This window comes from Furipterus horrens, unplaced genomic scaffold, assembly GCF_987537825.1.
Source record: "Furipterus horrens unplaced genomic scaffold, mFurHor1.1.pri manual_scaffold_17, whole genome shotgun sequence".
Taxonomy (NCBI): domain Eukaryota; kingdom Metazoa; phylum Chordata; class Mammalia; order Chiroptera; family Furipteridae; genus Furipterus; species Furipterus horrens.
Window position 1 is genome coordinate 113,996,087 of NW_028327187.1, and position 18,984 is coordinate 114,015,070.

Here is an 18,984-nt window from a genome sequence, read left to right on the forward strand (position 1 = left end):
CCTCCCCTACACCTCTATATACCCAAACACACACAGACACACAGACATACAAATACACACACACACACACACACACACACATACACACACACCCTCAAACTTGACCACTTTCCAAGCAGACACAAAATCGGGTTAGAGGGAAACAAATGTGATACCCATGCATTTTTGAGCCCTGTGAAGATTTCTAAATGTTTGCAAGTGATAGGAATTGCCTGAAGATAGCTGATCTTGCTTTTTTTTTTTTTTAATTTCAAAAAGTTAACACAGTTATGAATGGTGATAGCCAATCACAGAGAGCAAACTTCTCCCAAATCAAGAGTAATCCAGGAGGAATGAATTTCAGTGACATCCTAAGTAGCTCAGAAGCAATGTTCAAAAATATACATGGCATTTAGAAATATATGTAACAGGAACATAAATGACTGTCTTTCCTAAGATAAGTCATAATGAAAGATGAAATTCAGAGCAAAAGGAATTGATCCATTGTAGTCCTGCTGTAGCTGGTCATTTCATTATTGTGTCTTTGTTTTCTGGAAAAATAATTTACTTTGTGATAAGACTAATTCCAGCTCTGCCTAGGAGTCTGTGTTCATGTTAGTGTCTGAGGCAACTGCATTAGTTGTTGGACTCTCAGCCTAATGCTGTGGTGGCTGTTCATCTGAGTCTTCTGTTTTTCCGCGTGTCAATGATCCCTTCTAGCCAATTCACTTACATCCCATCGGATGCAACTGAGACGCAAACAGAAGGGCAAATTTGGTCAGGTCAACGTGCTAAGTAACAGGTTAAACTCATAAACACATACAATAATAATAACATTAGTATATATAAAGCTGAAAGTAGGTGCCCTAAATTGTTGACAATGACTGTCTTTGGGGTTGGACTTATAGGAATTTCCCTTTTCTTCATTTATTTCTGTAATATTTACTTGATAATATTAGGTAATTATTAATTTTTAAAAGTGTGAAAATGGCATTGTGGTTACATTTAAAAGTTCTTATCTATAGGAAGTTCTTACTGAAACTCTCATGAATTCAGTGCTCTGATGCCCAAGATTTGCTCACACAGAGTGTGGAAGAAGATGTGTAAGAATAGAGAAAATAAGATTAGACATGAATTAGTATGTGATGAGTACATATTGATTCATTCTATCATCATGTCTACTTTTGTGTACACTTTAAAGTTTTATAATAAAAGATAAGATAATAAAAATGTTAGGTGATACACTTGGAAAATTAGGTTGGGGAGTAAATGCAAAGAACTTCTAATACAAGGAATTTTTCTTCGTCAGTTCAGTGGTCTCCAAACTTTAGTAAATGAAACCCTACCTGTGACACTCTTTCTGCATACATGCACCAGGCATATGCTTGTTAATTAATTTATTTATTTAAAATGATGTACATATACCACTGTACTATTATGCCATTATAAAACATACGCAAACATAAAAAAGGCTAGATAAAAATAAACACAGGTATCATTCTAATATGTTCTTTCTATACTCTAGTGGATGTGGACCCCAGTTAGGAACCCCATTTTTAGTGAATGGGGGGCTCTTGAGGTTTTCTAAGAAGTAAAGAGTTTGTTTATAAGAAACAGAAACTTATTGGAGCACCCATAATGGGAAATTGATTAGAAAGACCCAGAGGTATTTTGCTGAGGCCTCTCAAACCGAAATGGATGAAGAAGTCGTTTCAACTGGATGTGTGATTTGAACAAGGATCATCACTTCCTTGTACATTTCTCTTATACATATGCAATACACATAATGTATTCTGTACATAGAGTCAGGATACAATATGCATATAAAACAAACATCCCCACATATTATCTTGGGCAATATATTTAACACAATAATTATGATAATTATATTTAACATTAATTATTTAATCTGCCAGGTATTATAGTAAGAACTTTACATACATCATTTGACTTAGAACTCATGACAACCCTATGAAACATAGTAAAAATTGATTGGCTTTCCCAAGACAAAAGGGCTAGAAAATGGCAGAGTTCAAACTTAAATCAAGAAGTTTATGACCTCAATCCCTATGTCATTAATTACTAAACTATATTATCTCCACAGGGAATTAATGGCAGTGTCCAAAGCATAAGATTATTGTGATGATTAAATGAGATAATATATGTGATATGTTTAGCACATTGTCTGACATAGAACACACATCCTATTAATGCTAGTATTTTAGTACAGAGAATATTTACCAAAAATTTCCACAGTAAACATCATTAATATTTCTCAATATCAAACACCAATATTTATAATTGTAATAAAATAATGTTTTATTATTTAAACATTATTTTTAATAACACATGTCTAAACTCCTTTTGTACGCTACCATCTACAACTACGTGTGACTTTTGTTATTGAGTCTCTATGGAATGACTGATGACAGATATAGCGACTGTAGACTGAGTTATACCTCCTGCCCAGCAGGCTACAGAAATGAAAGTATTTGTACTTGGCATACTCCTGGCATATTTTAAGGAGCCATGTACATTAGTAAGAGTGCAGCCTGAGCACTAAATGACCCATGACGTATATATGTACATGTCAATTTTATTTTACAGTTGCAGGGTTTGCATTCTTTTGCTTTGACCCAAAGATACATTTTGAGAGAGACGACAGTTCTGAACATTTCTTTGCAGTCCATCAGTTTTACCTAACGTGGTCAAACTGACCACTTCTGTTTTTTCTTTTTTTATTCCAGCTTTCATATTTCTATAAGCCAATCCAGATTAGATCATTTAATAAATACTTAATTGTTTATTTAATCATGGCTTCTATATTACAGGAGCCATCTCTCCCTGATTTTGTGAACATTCCAGATTTGAAAGTTTGTCCCAGTGTTAGGCTGTAATTAATTGCAAATGGGGTTGGAAGCATTGGCCCCGGTAGAGAAGGTGCGGCATGAAGCTGTGTGATGCTGAGAGCTGCGATCTGAGATGTGGCTCAGGCTGGTGTGCAATCTGGTTCACAGGATCGGAACTGCACTTACTTTCAATGATCATCAAATGCTCATTTTTTTTTGGTAATTTTGCAACTACTTTACTAAATGTTCTGTCACTCTTAAGGGAGTTATGAGTTTCATGGTTGAGTTGGGGGTGGTGGATGATGTCTTTGGTTTACATATTTTGACATTTAGTCAAAGCAGATCTCTCTTTTCATCATAAAATTTAATTTTGGTATGAATTATTTCTTTTCATATAATTAGATAATCTATAGCTAGGTATTACCCAGGAACCTGCCCATCATTCCTTCTGTTCTTCCATTTGGAAAGCATTTTAACTCTAGGAGCATCGTGAAGAGCATTTGTATTGACACAATAGAATCCACCTCCACCCATTTTAACCCAAATGGAATAAGCCAAAATGAAACATGTGGGATTCTTGGAAGAAAGCATCAGATAACCAAACACTATGAGCAAAAATTAATTTATTATATATATTCTCTAATAATTCATAATAGCTTCTTGAATTTTAAATGTCTTTTTGCTATTTCCAATGCTTAAAAATCATAATTTTAAAACATAAGTACTGTCTTATATACATTGTGATCTTTCTTTCTTTCTTTCCTTCCTTCTTTCTTTCTTTTTCTTTCTTTCTTTCTGACTCCTAAATATGAATGATATGGTCTCCAAGTATCTGCTTGGAAGAACAGGGAATAGGATTCATTGTTTTGCTCTAACATGGTAGAATTTAAAATTTCACATCATATACCCCAAGTTTCGACTATATGAAAAATAGCCAAATGTCATCACTTTCTTGTATATCTTTTACATGTGTATACATATAATATAAACAGAATACATCTGATTAGTACATTTCAACATTTCACCAATGTGACTTTTATCTCCTATTTTATACAAAATAACAAAATATACAGAGAGAAGAAAGGAGACATCTCTGTTCATCGTACACAGAAAGAAAATAAAAGTTCATGTATGGCTTTGCAAAGGTAGATTATGATGTGACTTTCATACTTTATTTATTTAAAAGCATCTTGAGAGAACGTGTTAGTGTGCTTACGAGAGCGGCCATGGTGGTTGAATGTCGCGTTGAGAGTCCAACACTGGGATCCCCAGTGGTCTTTCCAGTGGCTGCCTCGGCAGCTTTCAGGAGACAAATGTAGTTTATGACCACTTCATCGATCTTCGCTACAATTTCTTGCCGCTGTGTTTCTGAGTTCACGACTTTAACTAATCGCATGCAAGCTTCTGTTAGGCAACAGAGCACTTGAAAGCTGGAAGTCATAGCTAGGAGCATCTCCTCTGGGCTTTTCTCGGCCATCGCCATTTTCCTACAGGCACTTCCCAACTGTCTGGAGTCAATGGATAACAGTTGCTTGTACTGAGAAAGTGTAAGGTCATATGCTTCAGGGCGTGACTCCTCTCTCTTCCCCTTGGTTGCCCTGACAAGGCAGAGCAGCTCATTGGCATCATTTTGGGCTGCGAGGAACCCATCAGGCATTGCATATGTGCTCTGCTTGAGGGCATTTATTCTTGCAATCCGGGCATCAAAAGCCAGGTTGCTGAAGTCCATGTCATCTGGGCTACTCGGGTCTTCTGTCCAGACCTTCAGCACTGAAACTCTGGACAGCTCCACTCCTTGCTTCTGAATCCCAACAGCCAGGGGTGGGCTGCTTGGTTCAGGCATGGCTTCAGTCATCTGCGGTGGAAAGAGGCAAGAGACCCGGCGAGTGGGCTCTCCTTCTTCTTCATCCTCCTCCTCATCTTCATCCTGCCCTCGGTTCAGGAAGCAGTAGCTGAAAGGTCCCCGGCACCTCCAATTGCTGCCCTCCAGCTTCCGCAAGGGTAATGTCTTATATAGCTTTGAGTCTTTGTGAGCCATCGGGGACCTTTTGTGAACTTTCCCGTCGGAGCTAAAGTGCATTGAGCTTTGGGAAAAACTTTTGGTGAGCTTCTTCCCCAGTGGGAGTTCTGCTCGCCTTTCTGAACTGGCCTCCTGTGCTTCTTCTGTGATCCCTGGACACTTGAAGCTGACTGCAACCTTGGTTCTCTCTCGGAAGGTCTCCAAAGCTACACATCCTGAGAGGATACTGCTGCTACGTGTCAGAGCCCTCTGGCTGGGAGCTGTCCCGTGGCTCTCCCCTCTCAGATCCAGTGGCTGCCAGCTCACAGCCTCTCCATAGGCCTGGTATGCTTGGGAGAAATCATTGGGGTCTCGATTTGGAATTGGCACCTTTGATTCCGAGTGAATGTCTGATGGTAGCAGGATGGGATCAGCTTCAGGATATTGAGACCAAACTGAAGGCATGCTTCCTCGTCTCTCCTTCCCAGACTCTGTCAAAGCTACACTAGGGGTAGTAGAAAAACAGAGAGAATCATTAAACATCTCATGGATGGTCAATTTCACTACATCTCTCTGTGATGTCTGCTGCTTCCCAAGGATGCATCCTAGAGAGGCTGCCATTTGTCAGGGTCACCCTGCTTTCCAAAACAAACACTGCCTCCTGAGATCACATAACAGATTTCCACTTCAAGACATTTAAAAAAATACTGTAATCTGTTTGTTCTTAAACTATTATACTATTCATTTGGAATTGCAGAATTACATGAATTGCCTTGCTCCCAAGCATTTACCTGACAAAGCTTAGACATATCATTAGAAAACACACCTCCTACATAGATTATTCAAACATACTTATGGCATTTAAGTTTCATGTCAAGGGAGTTAGGTTAATCCTGGCATCAGTTAATCTTTCTATAAAGAAGTGGCCTAATTTAATTAATGCTAATCAAACTACCTTGCCTTTAAAGAAGACCCCAGGAAGTTTTCCAGGTATAGGCTGTGAACTGGAGACACTGGGCAAATTATTGAACTTTCCTCAGAAAAGTTGTCATGTAAAGAAAATCTCCATTTCACAGAATTTTTGTGAGAAGCAACAGGTAAGTTAGGTGAAAGTTCTCTGTCAACTGCAAAGGATCAAACAGTGTGCTTTAATTAGTTTAGAGGTAAAAATGCTTAGTTGAGTGTGGACTTGTGTAGCATTTATAGGTGAGTTTCCAATGGCAGGTTAAGCCAGTGGTGGGTTTTGAGAAGGTAGATAATCTTAAAAGAGCAGGAACAGTAATTACCCAATATAACATCTCACTAACATCTGTTGAGCTATATGGAAAACACACTACTGATGATATAGTTTTAAATTGGAAAGTATGAAAGAGCACCAGTTTTTGTCACATGATGACCGGCCAAGTGGATTGACGAGAGCATAAGTGGCCACTGGATGGTAGAATTGTGAACCTGGCATAGCAGGTGGCTGTGTTCTTGCTTCCACCTATGTCTCTATTTTACTCTTTTGGGGAAAACAAAGCAGCTCATCATGCACTCTCAAAACTTTCCTGATGCCGAGGTATGCCATACACTTCAGAATACTCCTCTGGGGGAGGAATCTGTAAGTATTGCTGAAAGGCAAATGATCTTCCCCAGGCCCTCCAGTCTCCCTGAACCCCTGCTTTATGATCCTTCCTTGCCCCTCAAAGATGAAATGGCAAAATTAGAACTTCGATGTCTCAGCAATATGGTCTTGTAACTGAAAGTCACACTGGGCACTGCTAAAAGTCTACATTTAGAATTTAGAAATTTAGAATTTAGAAGAGGACAAGATTGCGAAAAGCAGATGCCATCTTCACCATGGTTTCAGATCTAGAAACTTTGGTGCTTTTTTAAATACTAAGGGATCAGTGGTTGATACTTAACCCAGCAATAGCCCTGCAGCCTTTTTAAAGATTCTAACTTTCACTTTTCTTCCAGATTATATATGTTTAGGTTTCTTGTGAATTTGCTTTACATGCTCCTGGTGTATAAAGCAAAGCGCTAAATCCCTTATTGCTGTACCTGTGGTTTCCTTAATCTTGGGGAGTCGATGACATCCATCTCTCAAAGTGCCAAACAGGGGTTCGGCATTAATGGCTGTGTGCAGAGCAGGCACTGTCATCCGTGGACACACCCCTTCTGTCTGTGGATGTGATTCCTTGAAGGGGGCCCCGTGGTTGGGAAGTGCAGTGGCTCTGTCCTCTGAAGGAACGTAAGTCACGCCTTTCCCTGAAGTCTCAGGAATCAAGTGCTTCCCCATGGAGGGGCAGAGTGGGGACTCCACAGGTGTGGCGCAGGTGCTGCCACTGCTGCCCGTGCCACAGCCTGCATCCACTGAAGAGCCTTGCGAGCTCTGTAGAGAAAAATGGCCCTCACTTTGTAAAGATGACATCCGCTTTGCCAAGTGGTAGTCACAAAGATGGGCCACACTCTCTTCCACCACAGGAAGCTTGGAAGGATGGTCACAGGTAGATGGGTCAGCATCCTCTGGGTTATCTAAGTCTTTGGCTGAAGAGACACAGGTCACGTCAGTTAAGAAGTGGTCCCGTTGGCCAAGTCCTGAAACCTCACTGGCTTCCCCATTGGGAGCTCCTTCATCCTTCCCTTCGGCCTCCCTTGTCCCCAGACCAGAAGCTCTTGGAAAGATTATCCCTGTTGCTGCTTCCAATCCACTTTTTTCAGCCACCCCACCCTCAGTGGCCACGTACCATCTTTGGCTGTCCTTGCGAAAGGCAGTTCTCTCCAGGTTAAAAGTGCTTAGGTGTTGACTGTCCCTTGAAGACACGGTACCAAATTTGCCTTTGGTGTCCTCCTCTGCTTCAGCTGTTTTGGTCCCCTGCTGCTTTTTCCCTGCTATGTTTCCAACAGGGGGTGCTTTGCCCTCCCCATCAGCCAGCTTGCTTTTCCTTTTGCTGGTGCAGGAATATGCCACTGACCCCATGTGCAGTTTGCTGAAATAGTCAGTGACCGACTTGGTCTCCATTGTTTCGGGCTCCATCTCCATGTGGTCTGAGTGAAGTATCTGCTTGGAAGGCACGACTTTGGGTGGGAGGTCAGTCACCGGACGGGCAGCCAGAGCATGGGAGGACTTCGGGGGCAAGCCCCCGGCAGGGGCTTTGGAGGTGGAGAACTCTGTCTGCTCTTCGGCCAGGGGGTGGTAGCCTTCGTGAGTGGCCAAGAACATGCGGGAGAGGTTTTCTGACTGCTTCTGTGCTGTGGCCAGTTCAGAACTCTCAGTCATTTCAGAAGAGTTAGTTTCATTGCCTGAGTCTGAAGAAGACTCGGGACTATAAGCCCTCAAGATGGCTACACCTGCATGCCGTAAAAAACAAGAACCGATTAATGGATGCATCAGAGGCACTAGGAGACATGTATGAAAATGAGACTCATTATTATTACTAACAACAGAGCAATACAGGGCTTTCCCCTTTCAGTAAGGACTCTGAGTTTATTGCACAGTTGTTCCAGAAATGAGGGAAAAACGTGCCACAGGTTTAAAAAAAATAACAAAGGAAACCACATACACAAAAAAGCCACGATGGTAGTTTCTGCACATGTATGAAATGGGACATGCGTGAAATGAGAGAACACAACATAACAGGACTCCAAGGGTAAATGGCTTGATGGGATGAGTGATATGGTTATCAGTGAATAAATGTAACAATCGTGAAAGAACCTGAATTGTTACTGGTCTGCTGTTCTTCTGACACGGACAGAGCTTCTAGAGCTTCCAGTGGGGAAACGACGTTGTTATCCAGTCCCTTGTCACACGTCCCCTCGGCGCTGGTGGGCACAGCGTCAATGAGGGACACGGGGATCTCGTCATTTTGCAGACTGCTGCCTGGCTCTTTGTCCTCGAGGAAGGAAGCTGCCTGGCTCTGAGAGTCCTCCTCATCTGAACTATCTCTAAAGCCAGGTGGTGGTGCGGCAATAGCCATGTTCAAGGAACGCAGCAGGAAGTCATCCTCATTGTCATCTCCTTCTGGAGGGGGCAGGGACGTGAGGTCAATGATGTCGTCACTTGACTCAGACAGGTTGAGGAGGGCTGGCTGGCTCATGTCTCCCACCACGAGGTCCTCCTCACAGCTCACCTCATCCTCGTCCTCCGCGTCATCGGTGTTCTCCGCATAGCAAATATCACGCAGCAGGGGTTCCTCTATCCCCTGGGTGGCATCGAAGTTCTTCACGTCCCCTATGTTTGCATAAACTGAATGTTCCACAAATTGGATGTTGTCTGCGTCGGGAGTGAGATCCAGGCTCTTCATGTCATTGGCACTGCTCATGTAGACGTGTGACTGCTTCTCCAGGAGCTCTGGACTCTCGTCCAGTAGTCTCTCATAGCTGAGAGTTGGCGGATTGATCCCATCGTCCATGGCAAGATCTCCAAAAATAAAGGACACTTTAGCTCCTCTCGGAGACTCCTGTGCTTTCTTTAGACTTTCTGGTCCTGAGAAGGTCAACAGGGACCGCTGAGCTAGACTTCTGTAGTCTGCCTCACATGGAGCATCTCCTGGCTGAGTCAGCTGTTGGCTGAGTTCATCCGAATTATAGGTGTTGCCTATATACAAGTGCCGGTGGTCTTTCGGACACGAGGTGCCGTCTGTAATCTCAACCGTCTTCTGTTTAGAATCTATATATGTTATCTGGGCTTCTTGTTCCCCTTCGCCAATAAAGGTGGTCATTTGGGGTATACAGTTCCAATCAGGGCCAAGGAGGTTGTGCTTTCCTTTATTTTCAGTTCCTAAAGAGAAAGAATCATGCAAAGACACGTTACAGTGCTGTCTGGTTTCTGGGGGCTTCATCTCTGGTTCTTAATTTAATGGCTCGTAGCATCCCTTTGGTAAAAATGGGGCTATTCAGCTTTCCAAATATGGCAGTGGTTGATTTAGGCTTCAGGTGTGAAGATTTCTTGATTGGGAGAACTGACCTTAACAGAGTTGCTATTGCATAAAATGTAATTGCTATTTAATAAAACATAATAGCATCTGACAGTAGGAAACTGTAGCTTAATTCCATCTGGCCCTTGGTTCTATTATTAAAAGACCTCACTTACATCTATGAGTGTGAATATAAAACATGCCTTTTAAAACCCTTAAAGGTGGTAGTCCAAAAGGCTCTACTCCAGAATATCGACTGCCCTTTACTTTGTAAAGCGAGATCTAACAATGTCCATTTTGTAGAGGAAGATGTGGAACTTTTTCCTCATTGAGTTGAGAGGAAGTCAAGGATCTACATACTTCTACCACTTATTTTACAAGATATTGCCAAGGAACATGTATAAATGACCCTTGGACATGGCCAACGGGGTGGGAATTGACTGTGGGAATGGGGGAGCAGTGCAGTGGAGAGCAATGGGGGAAAAGTTGGGACACTGGAATAGAACAATAAAAAAAGAAATTACAAAAGTAGATATTGTAATGATCATGTAATAATGTAATAATAAAATATATCCATAAAATATAATGTAATAATAAATATTGGAATGATAGCACAAAAACCCCTATCTTCATCATTTTTATATCCTGGTGGGTGTTCATATACCCATGCATAAATGTCAGTATCTGTGCCTGTACGCACACATGCACATATGGTGCAGAAGGTGGAGCACTCAGAGGTTATATAGCTCCCTCTGCTATTTCATAGCATAGTTAATACTTTGACTAATTTCAATTTTTATTTCTGTCATGAGAACTTCTGAAGGTTTGTTTGATGTCCCTCATGAATTAAAAAATCCTAATTTTAAAATTGCTTTGTTTTCTCTTCAAGGGTCTTTCCATAGGAAACTTTGAAACAAAGATTTTGCTCCTAATATTTAACAAGACAGGTCAGTGTGTCACTGTGTCCATACTGCTTTATAGATTCCAGAGGCAAGATTTTGAGGAAATGTTAGGGCCACCTATTCTCCTCTCTGTTTCCTCAAATTGCCACCTGCTCCAAGTTTGAATTATACTGACATCAGATATATAAGACATAAGGGAAAAATATCAGTTTTACTGAAGAGGTTATATTCCTCCAAATTATAGTGGACTCAATGCTGAAGAATGTTCTAGGTCATTTTACTAACTACACACATTTTTAATGAACAGCAAGTAAAAGATGTCATTTTGAAGACTGAATTACACACCAGCCATATTTGCAAGTTAAATTACAATAAATACACCTTTGGGGGTTCAACGTTGTTTTAATAACAACAACCTAGATTACACCTGGCTTGTGTGTGTGTATGTGCACACATGCACATGTGTATCAGGAGTATAGGGGTGGGGCTAAAGTGGTTCAGCAAAGTTGTGATGGCTTTAAACCAGAGGTCAGCAAACATTTTTTAAAAAGGGGTGGCCAGATAGTAAACACTTTAGGTTTTGCGGCCCAGCTGCTCAGTTGAGCAACAAGTTTAATTGATTGTTTTAACATGGAAGTACTCAGAGATCACTCATGCACAAATGGATGTAGTCGGTGGAATCGTGGTCCCAAAAGATGTATCCATTCTGTGGATGTGAACTTATTTGGAAAAAAGGTCTTTGTAGATGTAATTAAGTGATGGATTTCGAGATAAGATCATCTTAAATTATCGTAGGGACCCTAAATCCAATGGCAAGAGTCCTCATGAGAGGAAGCAGAGGGAGATTTGGGCCACATGGAGAAGACAGAGGCAGAGGCGGGGGCGATGCAGCCACAGGGAATGCTGATGGCAATGAGAAGCAGGGAGAGGCAATAAAAGCTTCTCTCCTAGAGCCTTTGGAGGAAGCATGGCCCTGCCAACATCTAGATTTTGAACCTCTAGCTCCCAACATTGTGAGAGAATAAGTTTCTGCTATGTTAAGCCCCCAAGTTTGTACTAATTTGTTACAGAGCCCTAAGGAACTAATATAATGTGCATGGCCAAGTTCCAATAAAAGTTTATTTACAATAGCAAGATTTGGCCCACAGCCATAGTTTGCCAGCTCCAGGATTAAACCAACAAGAAAACTGAATAGGTCAGTAGGCTAAAAGCAAGTTAAGAGATACTTACTCAGACCCTTGTAAGACCCAGAGATGCAAAAATATGTGGGTTTGGGGATTTTGAAAGGGCTTGAAGGTTAATGTTAAAGATAGAGAAGAAGAAATGCAGGCTTACTGTTCTTTGTTAGAAATCTTGACTAAGGTCTTTGATGCATTTGAGACAAGAAGAAAATACACACTCAATCTTGGCTTCTTTCTAGAAAAGCAGACTGATTTGGCTTCTGGAATGATTTTGGAGACATGGAAGGATGTAGATTGGGAATTAGGATCTATACTGTGGTCCAGTCTCTTACAGAGTGGGAGGAGAAAATGGAATATGGATGAGCTGGCCTAAAAGGACCTCCCTCTCTACATTTCTTGAGTCTCTGAAGGTCTTTTGGGGAGTTTCTATGGAGAAGAGAGGACTTCCCACCATTAGAGGATTCTAAGCCTTGGACTGCTGCTCAGCTTGGGTCAACCAGTTGCTTATTGGAGTATGCCATCTCTCCCTTGTTCTCCCTTCTTATGTGTATGCACATGTGTGTGCGTGCACACACACACACACACACACACAGAGGCATGCCTACAGTCTCTGCCTCTCAATCTCTCTCTGAGTGGAGAGAGATGTTGGAACATGCATCCCCCACCCTGATTCTAACTGTAGAACTGGGAGAAGTTACTGAAATGTTGAAGTTCCATTCTTTCCCCATGGTGATTATACTTTTTGGAGCTAAGTTTTTGCCTTTTGAACTTTTATTAAACATTACGTTGTGAGTCATTATAAAGAGGACAGAACCTAGGCCCTTATCTCTGTAACCATATTTAGAGGGATAGGTTTGGTTTTCTTCGTGTACCAACAGTCTTAACAGTCCATGGGGAAAAGGTTTTATTTGCAAGATAAGCTTTCATATTTGAAAATAAAGAAAGCCCCAAACTGGTTTTCCAATGTTAAAGGATTGTGTTACATGGCTGCTCTTTGAAATTTCAAAGGTCAGCGTTTAATTGCTCTTAATCTCCCAGCTCAGTGAAAATGTGGTCAGAAAAATGCTCCCCACCAAAGCCAGCATGTACTCACCGTCTCCTTTTTGTTCCTTCCCAATTTTTTTCTAATCGTTTGTGTCTTTCCGGGGTTTTCTTTGCCTTGTGTCTCTCTTCCACTCTTTTCTGGATTTCTGTTACTTTCATTCTGAATTGTTCCCATTCCTGGTTTGTTCCCCCCCACCCCGCTACCAATTATGAGTAGAACTACTAGTAGGGCATCGTTTCAGATATGGTACATATATAGATTTTCCTAATCCTTACTTTGCAAGCTAGGTTTTTAATCCTAATTCTACAAATAAAAAATCCCGCAATTTAGAGAAAAATTTTTTTTAAATAGGCATTTCAAGGTGGGGCTGGATGAAATCTAGTTCAGGTCTCCTTGTGGCACATCTTGTCTGTTTCCTCCTTTCTCTCTGGTTTCCCTCTATCCTATGACCACAATTGCATCCATTTAACCAGCCTTCACCATAAATGGCGGGCAAGTCTGCCTCTGTGTGCTTATTCACACGTCAGAATACATTTATGGAATAATCATTTATGTTTCCTGCTAAGTTGAAAAGCAAGATTTCCCTCCCCTTCTTTGTCCTCTCCCTCTTTTCTCTCAGAAACAGTGACAATGGAATTTGTTTGTAAGATTTTCCCTTTCTGTTAACAGAAACCCTCATGACAGAAGCCCTGATTAGACTTTTCCATGGGTCAGCAGCTTTGGATTGAACAGTTGCATCTGTCCCTCAGCTACATTTACTGGGTGTCCACTGTAGACAGAGACAGTGTCAAGCAGTGAAGAAAAAGGCTCTAAACACACGAAAACCACCCACTCTGAAAGAAACTATCAATGCAACATTTGCAGTCCTCCTTGTCATCACTTTGGTGCGATTGTGTCCTGTCCAGTGCCTGCATTGAATTTTTTCACATCTTTCCTATTTCAAAGCTCCCAATACAGAGCTTAGATGGCTATCAGGGTCCCTTCTAAAGCCCCAAATCCGAGTGCTGGGTGATACACAAGTTATCCTGTTGGGAGAGTTCCCAGATCCCGGAGGTAAGTCTGATGCAGGAGGAGAGCCGCAGGTGGCTGAGCCCCTGCTAAGGAGGGACAAGGCCTAAAGCTGGGGGCTCACACTTCCTACTGGGCATTCCACCGTTAGTTCTCTGCATCCTGACTGCTGTGAATGTGGGACAGTAAAACCCAGCCACAAAGGCTGATGCTCACTCCCTCCACAGTCATTAAATCACTGTCTTTGAAGCACATACTCCAGCATTTCTAAGTGACGTGTAACATGTGATGTAAAAAAAAAATCAATGTTTCTACAGAAAAAATTTAGACCATATCAGATGTCTTGGAAGGCTCTTGTGTTCAATTTGGACGGTAGATGTTTTTATGTGTATAATTTTAACTTTTCAAGAAAGCTCATTATTTTTCTCCAGTGGGGTGGGGGGAGTCAGCGCTTCATGAGTTTCGGAAGAGAATACCTGTGTCCTGGGTCCCTGCGTTTTTCTTGTTGGCCATGTTGAATATCGACCTCCTGGAGTCCACCAGCAGCCTATAGTATCCAGCTGTTAAGCAGGCCAGGTTCATGGCATCAGATGACTCCATCAGGAGGGTGATGGGCTGCACAAAACAGAACGCTGGGGTTAAAGCCATCTCTCCTTAATATCAGGCTGGCCAAAATGTGCATGTAGTTCTTTCCGTAAAATAAAAACACATGTTTTATTTTCACCAATAACTTTATTGATTAGGACATTCTGAGTATGTCAGCTATCTCCTGCATGGTATAACATTGATTATTCTCAGTTAGTGTCTCGATTTGATCACTATCAACTTCAACTGGTCCACCCAACTGTGGAGCATCATCCAATAAGGAATCTCCAGCATTAGAATTTGCAAATCACTCTTGACATGTTTGTTCAGTCACAGCACCTTCTCCATACACTGCACAAATCTGTTTGGGATTCCAGTTGCATTTTTACATTTCTTGAAATAAGAAAGCATAATATGCTGAAAACATTGCTTATTTTCTTCGATCTTCCATATTAAAATGACTACACAGAAATTCACTAACTTTGATAAGTTTTTTTAAATGCAGGCTGATATGACAGCTGTCACAATGCAATCTAACAAAATTGTTTCTGATGAAGTTAAAGACAACTAAACACTATTAGAGCCATCTTACGGAAAAAAACTGAATGAACTTTTTGGCCAACTAGATACCTTCACTCAGGTGACAATGACTGTATTTGTGCTTATGAAATGTAAACAGTAGAAGTTACTGAGCAACCATTTCATTGGAGACACATAAATGAGGGGGAAAGCTCAGGTGTAACACAGAGAGCCTTACTGAGAAACACTGAGGTGACACCATTTTGAAAGCCTAGACATTTGGAATCTTTTCCAAGTCAGATGGGGATAAAAGGAAAACAACATGGGTTTTGTTCCCAAATGATTACCATTTTCAAAAGTGATAGCTAAGGAGTTTGTTACCAGATATGGACCCACAATCTGAAAGACCATAGGAAGATTAAGTTTGGGTTCATGATGAAAATTAGTGTTGAAGAGAAGTAAAAATTAAGTGCAAGTGACTGCTAAGCTGAAGAGGAAAGTGTCAAAGAAATCCAGAAAGAGGGTGCTTCTAAAAGAAATTGTAAATTAACAGGAGGCCAAAAGAGAGATGGGAGTTGAGAAAGGGCCTTGCTAAGACTTTCTAGAAACAATGAGGTTATTATTTCATTAGACGCGGACCTTGGGCATATAAGGAAGGAAGTGTTCAATTTCAACAATTATTCTCATTGAGTTAGGAAGGGTAGAGTGGCTGGTGTGCTCTTGTTGAAAGAGAGGTAAAGTGAGAGGGAAATATAGGAACAACAAAAAAGCAGACACCTAGACAGACACAGAAACAGCAAGATGATAGGCCTCCTGCTCTTACTTCCAGTGGAGGACATCGGCCAGGTTGGATGGCCCCGCTGGTGGAAGCTAACTTCCCATCTGAAGCCTCTGTACTACTTAATGAACTGCTTTTTCCTTCCATTTTCATTGAGGTCTCCCCTTAAGCCATCCCATGATTTTTTGATACAGGCAGGAAACCATGAGTAAGGCCTAGGCATTCACTTCTGTTTGAGACAGATTATCCCTGGTTAGGTCTGTGATGACTACATCCAGCTCATCCTTTTTCCACGATGGAGCCATTATTTTCAGCCTTTTTGCTCATAGGCTAGCGCAGGCATTCCAAGTCTCTTCTTGCGCTTTGAAGTCAACAGGAACCCCGCGGACTTAGCCCATGAAATCCCATGGGCTGTGGCCAACCTGGTGGGGTTCCCCATTCTCATGGTCATCTCTTCCTGCTGCAGAGCACAATGATGCTGTCTGATTTGCTGTGTAGAAACCCTTCTCCATATTCTCATTTCTTCTTCAGCTGCTCCTCCCACACCGCCCTAGTGGAAGGGGTTCCTCCCTGCCTGTTTGCAGAGCACTTCCGATTGACACTGGATACCTCATCACTGCCCAAATCCAATGACTCACCTATTACTTCGACAAGAAGGTGGGGGCAGGGGACCTGGATTATCTCCTGACAAATTCTGTTTTGGGAGTAAAATTTTACCCTTCGAGGATGAGCTCAGATTGTTGTTTGAAATGGAATGGCCGTGATGTTCATTGGAGCCAGATGTTCAGTCAGTACTAATTGCTATAGTATGAAAAGACAGACTGACTGAAATACTCAGCATTCCCAAAAGAATAAACACATGAGACCTAATCTAACAAAGGAAAGTGGGAGTTATAAACGAAGGGGGGAAAAATCTGTCTACATAAGAGTAGTATATTCTAAAATGTTAGTAGGGAAAAATCTCTCCCACTCGGTCTATGATTCATGTATTCTGGAGCCAAAGGGACCTTAGAAATGAATTTACTTGCTTTCTTATGTATAGATGAAGACATTGAGCCCAGAGAAGGTTACTTAGTGAGGAATGGAGTCCTCAGGCCAGAATTGGGCAGGTTTTTTTCTGTACCACATGGCCCCTTTGATGCCCTGAACACACTGAAGTCTTGCCTGCTGTGTAAACCTCAGCAGTGTGTCACAAATGAGCTGTTCCAGTTGGGGCCATGTGTCAACATCCCAGAGGCTTACCTTCACATCCAGCACATGCAGCTCCACCCTCACCAAGCTTTCCTCCTCAGTGAACATCTCGATCCTGTTGACGTGGCTAAAGTCAGCTAAAAGAGCCACCAGATTGGTTTTGGTGTTTATGACGTGGCTTATGCCATACCGGGGCCCGACCAGGAGAGTCACTTCTGAGCGCTTTTCTGCCTGCTGAGGAAGGGACATTGACAAAATATAAAAATCCTAGACTTCAGAAGACCTGCCAGAATGTTTTTTTATAACATTGCATTTTCTTTAGAAAATATTTCTGGGTTGTATTGTATTAAGTCACCCAATTAGAAGAACTAAATATATGACTGCATTGAGGCTCTGATAAGTTAAGAATAATATAGAAAGTAAATGTTATCATAGTATGTAGGTCCAAAAACATGAGGGGCTTTTAGAAGTGAGACATAAACATTTTTTTTAATGTGAAAGCAACTTCTGGCCCAATGATTTAAACACAGGCCACGGTCAGAATGTATCAGTTCTCTTGGTTCTTCCCATTTCTTTTTCTAGGGCATTCTACAGTGGCCTTATCTAGTGTAACATTTCTTCTGACAGTTTCAGACTGGGGTGCAGTCGATGAGAAACGAAGGCCGGAAAATATCCACAGTTCATTGGTTTTTTGTCATCAGAAGTAGCTCATTGAAGACAGCCTATGCAGTGACATTTTACAGGCCTCCACGGCTTCTCAGAGAAAGCAAGAAAAAGGAATTACCACTAATGTGGCCTTGAACACACGACCCCCATACAGACGAAGGTCACTGAGGAACTTGAGATAATGGACCTTGGCTTGCAGGGCAGAGAGCTGTGGAGAGAGAAGAAACCTCTGCTGTTAATGCCATTGGGTGTGATTCTGTTCCTACTAAAGACCAGCCAAAAAACAAGGGAAGCCCAGAGGGTGGCTCTACTGCCCATCGCTGGGTCTGACAAGAACTCCTCATGAGAAATGAAAACAAAATTGCTCTGCATTTGGTTTCCTGAGGAAGGGCAGCAACAGAATACTTGCATTAAAATCATTTTACTTGGGGGAAGTGTAAGGGGAGATTCATAAGCGCAGATAGAGACTTAACCTGTATGTGGTTTGTGGGAGCTGTTTTGAAAACACATCTGCAATCTATATAAAGCTTTTAAACAGGCTCTTATGCCCATCTCAAGTTTCTTACATTCTTTGCGAGTTTTTAGGGAAAATGAACTTTCTGAGCTCCAATCACTGTGGGAATGTTTAAACTTGCTCTAGTAAGTCCCTGTTTTACTCATTCAACTCCAAGAATCTATTGAGGTTCATGAATGATTTACAAATGAAATGTTATCCAGATAAAATGTATCTTCTTAAAGACTTAAATATGTAGATTCCCGCATCATAAAAAGTCCTTGATTAAAAATAAAAAGCCCACAGTTCCTACTGAATGAGCCAGGAATGTTTGTTGGGGATGAGATTTTCCAAAAAGGGTAGACCCTGAGTAGTGAGGACTATAAAACTCTGTTTTCAATTGCAGACAACTTGCCAGCTCGTTTGTTAACTACACTTAAGTACTACCCTTTAGACAACTGCTATTTAGGACTATTCACCCATTCAACTTCTTTAAAAAACCCAAAGCACTTTGCAAATTGATTTGAAAGCAAACCACTCACCCTTGGCTGGAAAGAATGACCTTTATAGACAGTGAAAGATGGGTAGCTAGATTGATCTTAGAACAGGTATCCAAATCATAAAGCCGGTGGGCCAGGCTTGGAAAAAAATCCTACCAAGTTCATTACAAAAATTAGCTTTGAGCAAGGCAGAACTGAAATTAAAAAAAATTTGATCCATGACGTCCTGCTATATTTCTGTGAGCTGAATGTTTACAGAAACTGGAAGTAAGCCCAAGGTGCTGATAATGTGTTGAACCTGATCATTCATTTAAAAAAAGCCATGGGGTGAGAAAGGAATGGAAATAAGCATTCCTTAGCCAGTAAAAATGACTTAAAATCAGATCCT

At 41.4% G+C, this 18,984-nt stretch overlaps 1 protein-coding gene across 1 annotated transcript in view; it reads right to left on the bottom strand.

The window, feature by feature from the left end:
• Positions 1–3,471: 3,471 nt before the first annotated feature.
• The window catches only part of FRMPD4 (FERM and PDZ domain containing 4), a 162,381-nt gene continuing 146,868 nt past the window's right edge, over positions 3,472–18,984 (bottom strand). The window contains exons 11-16 of the mRNA XM_090265017.1: positions 17,722–17,811; positions 16,989–17,171; positions 14,341–14,479; positions 8,528–9,592; positions 6,874–8,163; positions 3,472–5,327 (exon numbers count right to left, since the gene is read on the bottom strand). Of these exons, the coding sequence (XP_090121143.1) occupies positions 4,000–5,327; positions 6,874–8,163; positions 8,528–9,592; positions 14,341–14,479; positions 16,989–17,171; positions 17,722–17,811 (4,095 nt within the window). The 3' untranslated portion in view covers positions 3,472–3,999. The remainder of the gene's footprint in view (positions 5,328–6,873; positions 8,164–8,527; positions 9,593–14,340; positions 14,480–16,988; positions 17,172–17,721; positions 17,812–18,984) is intronic.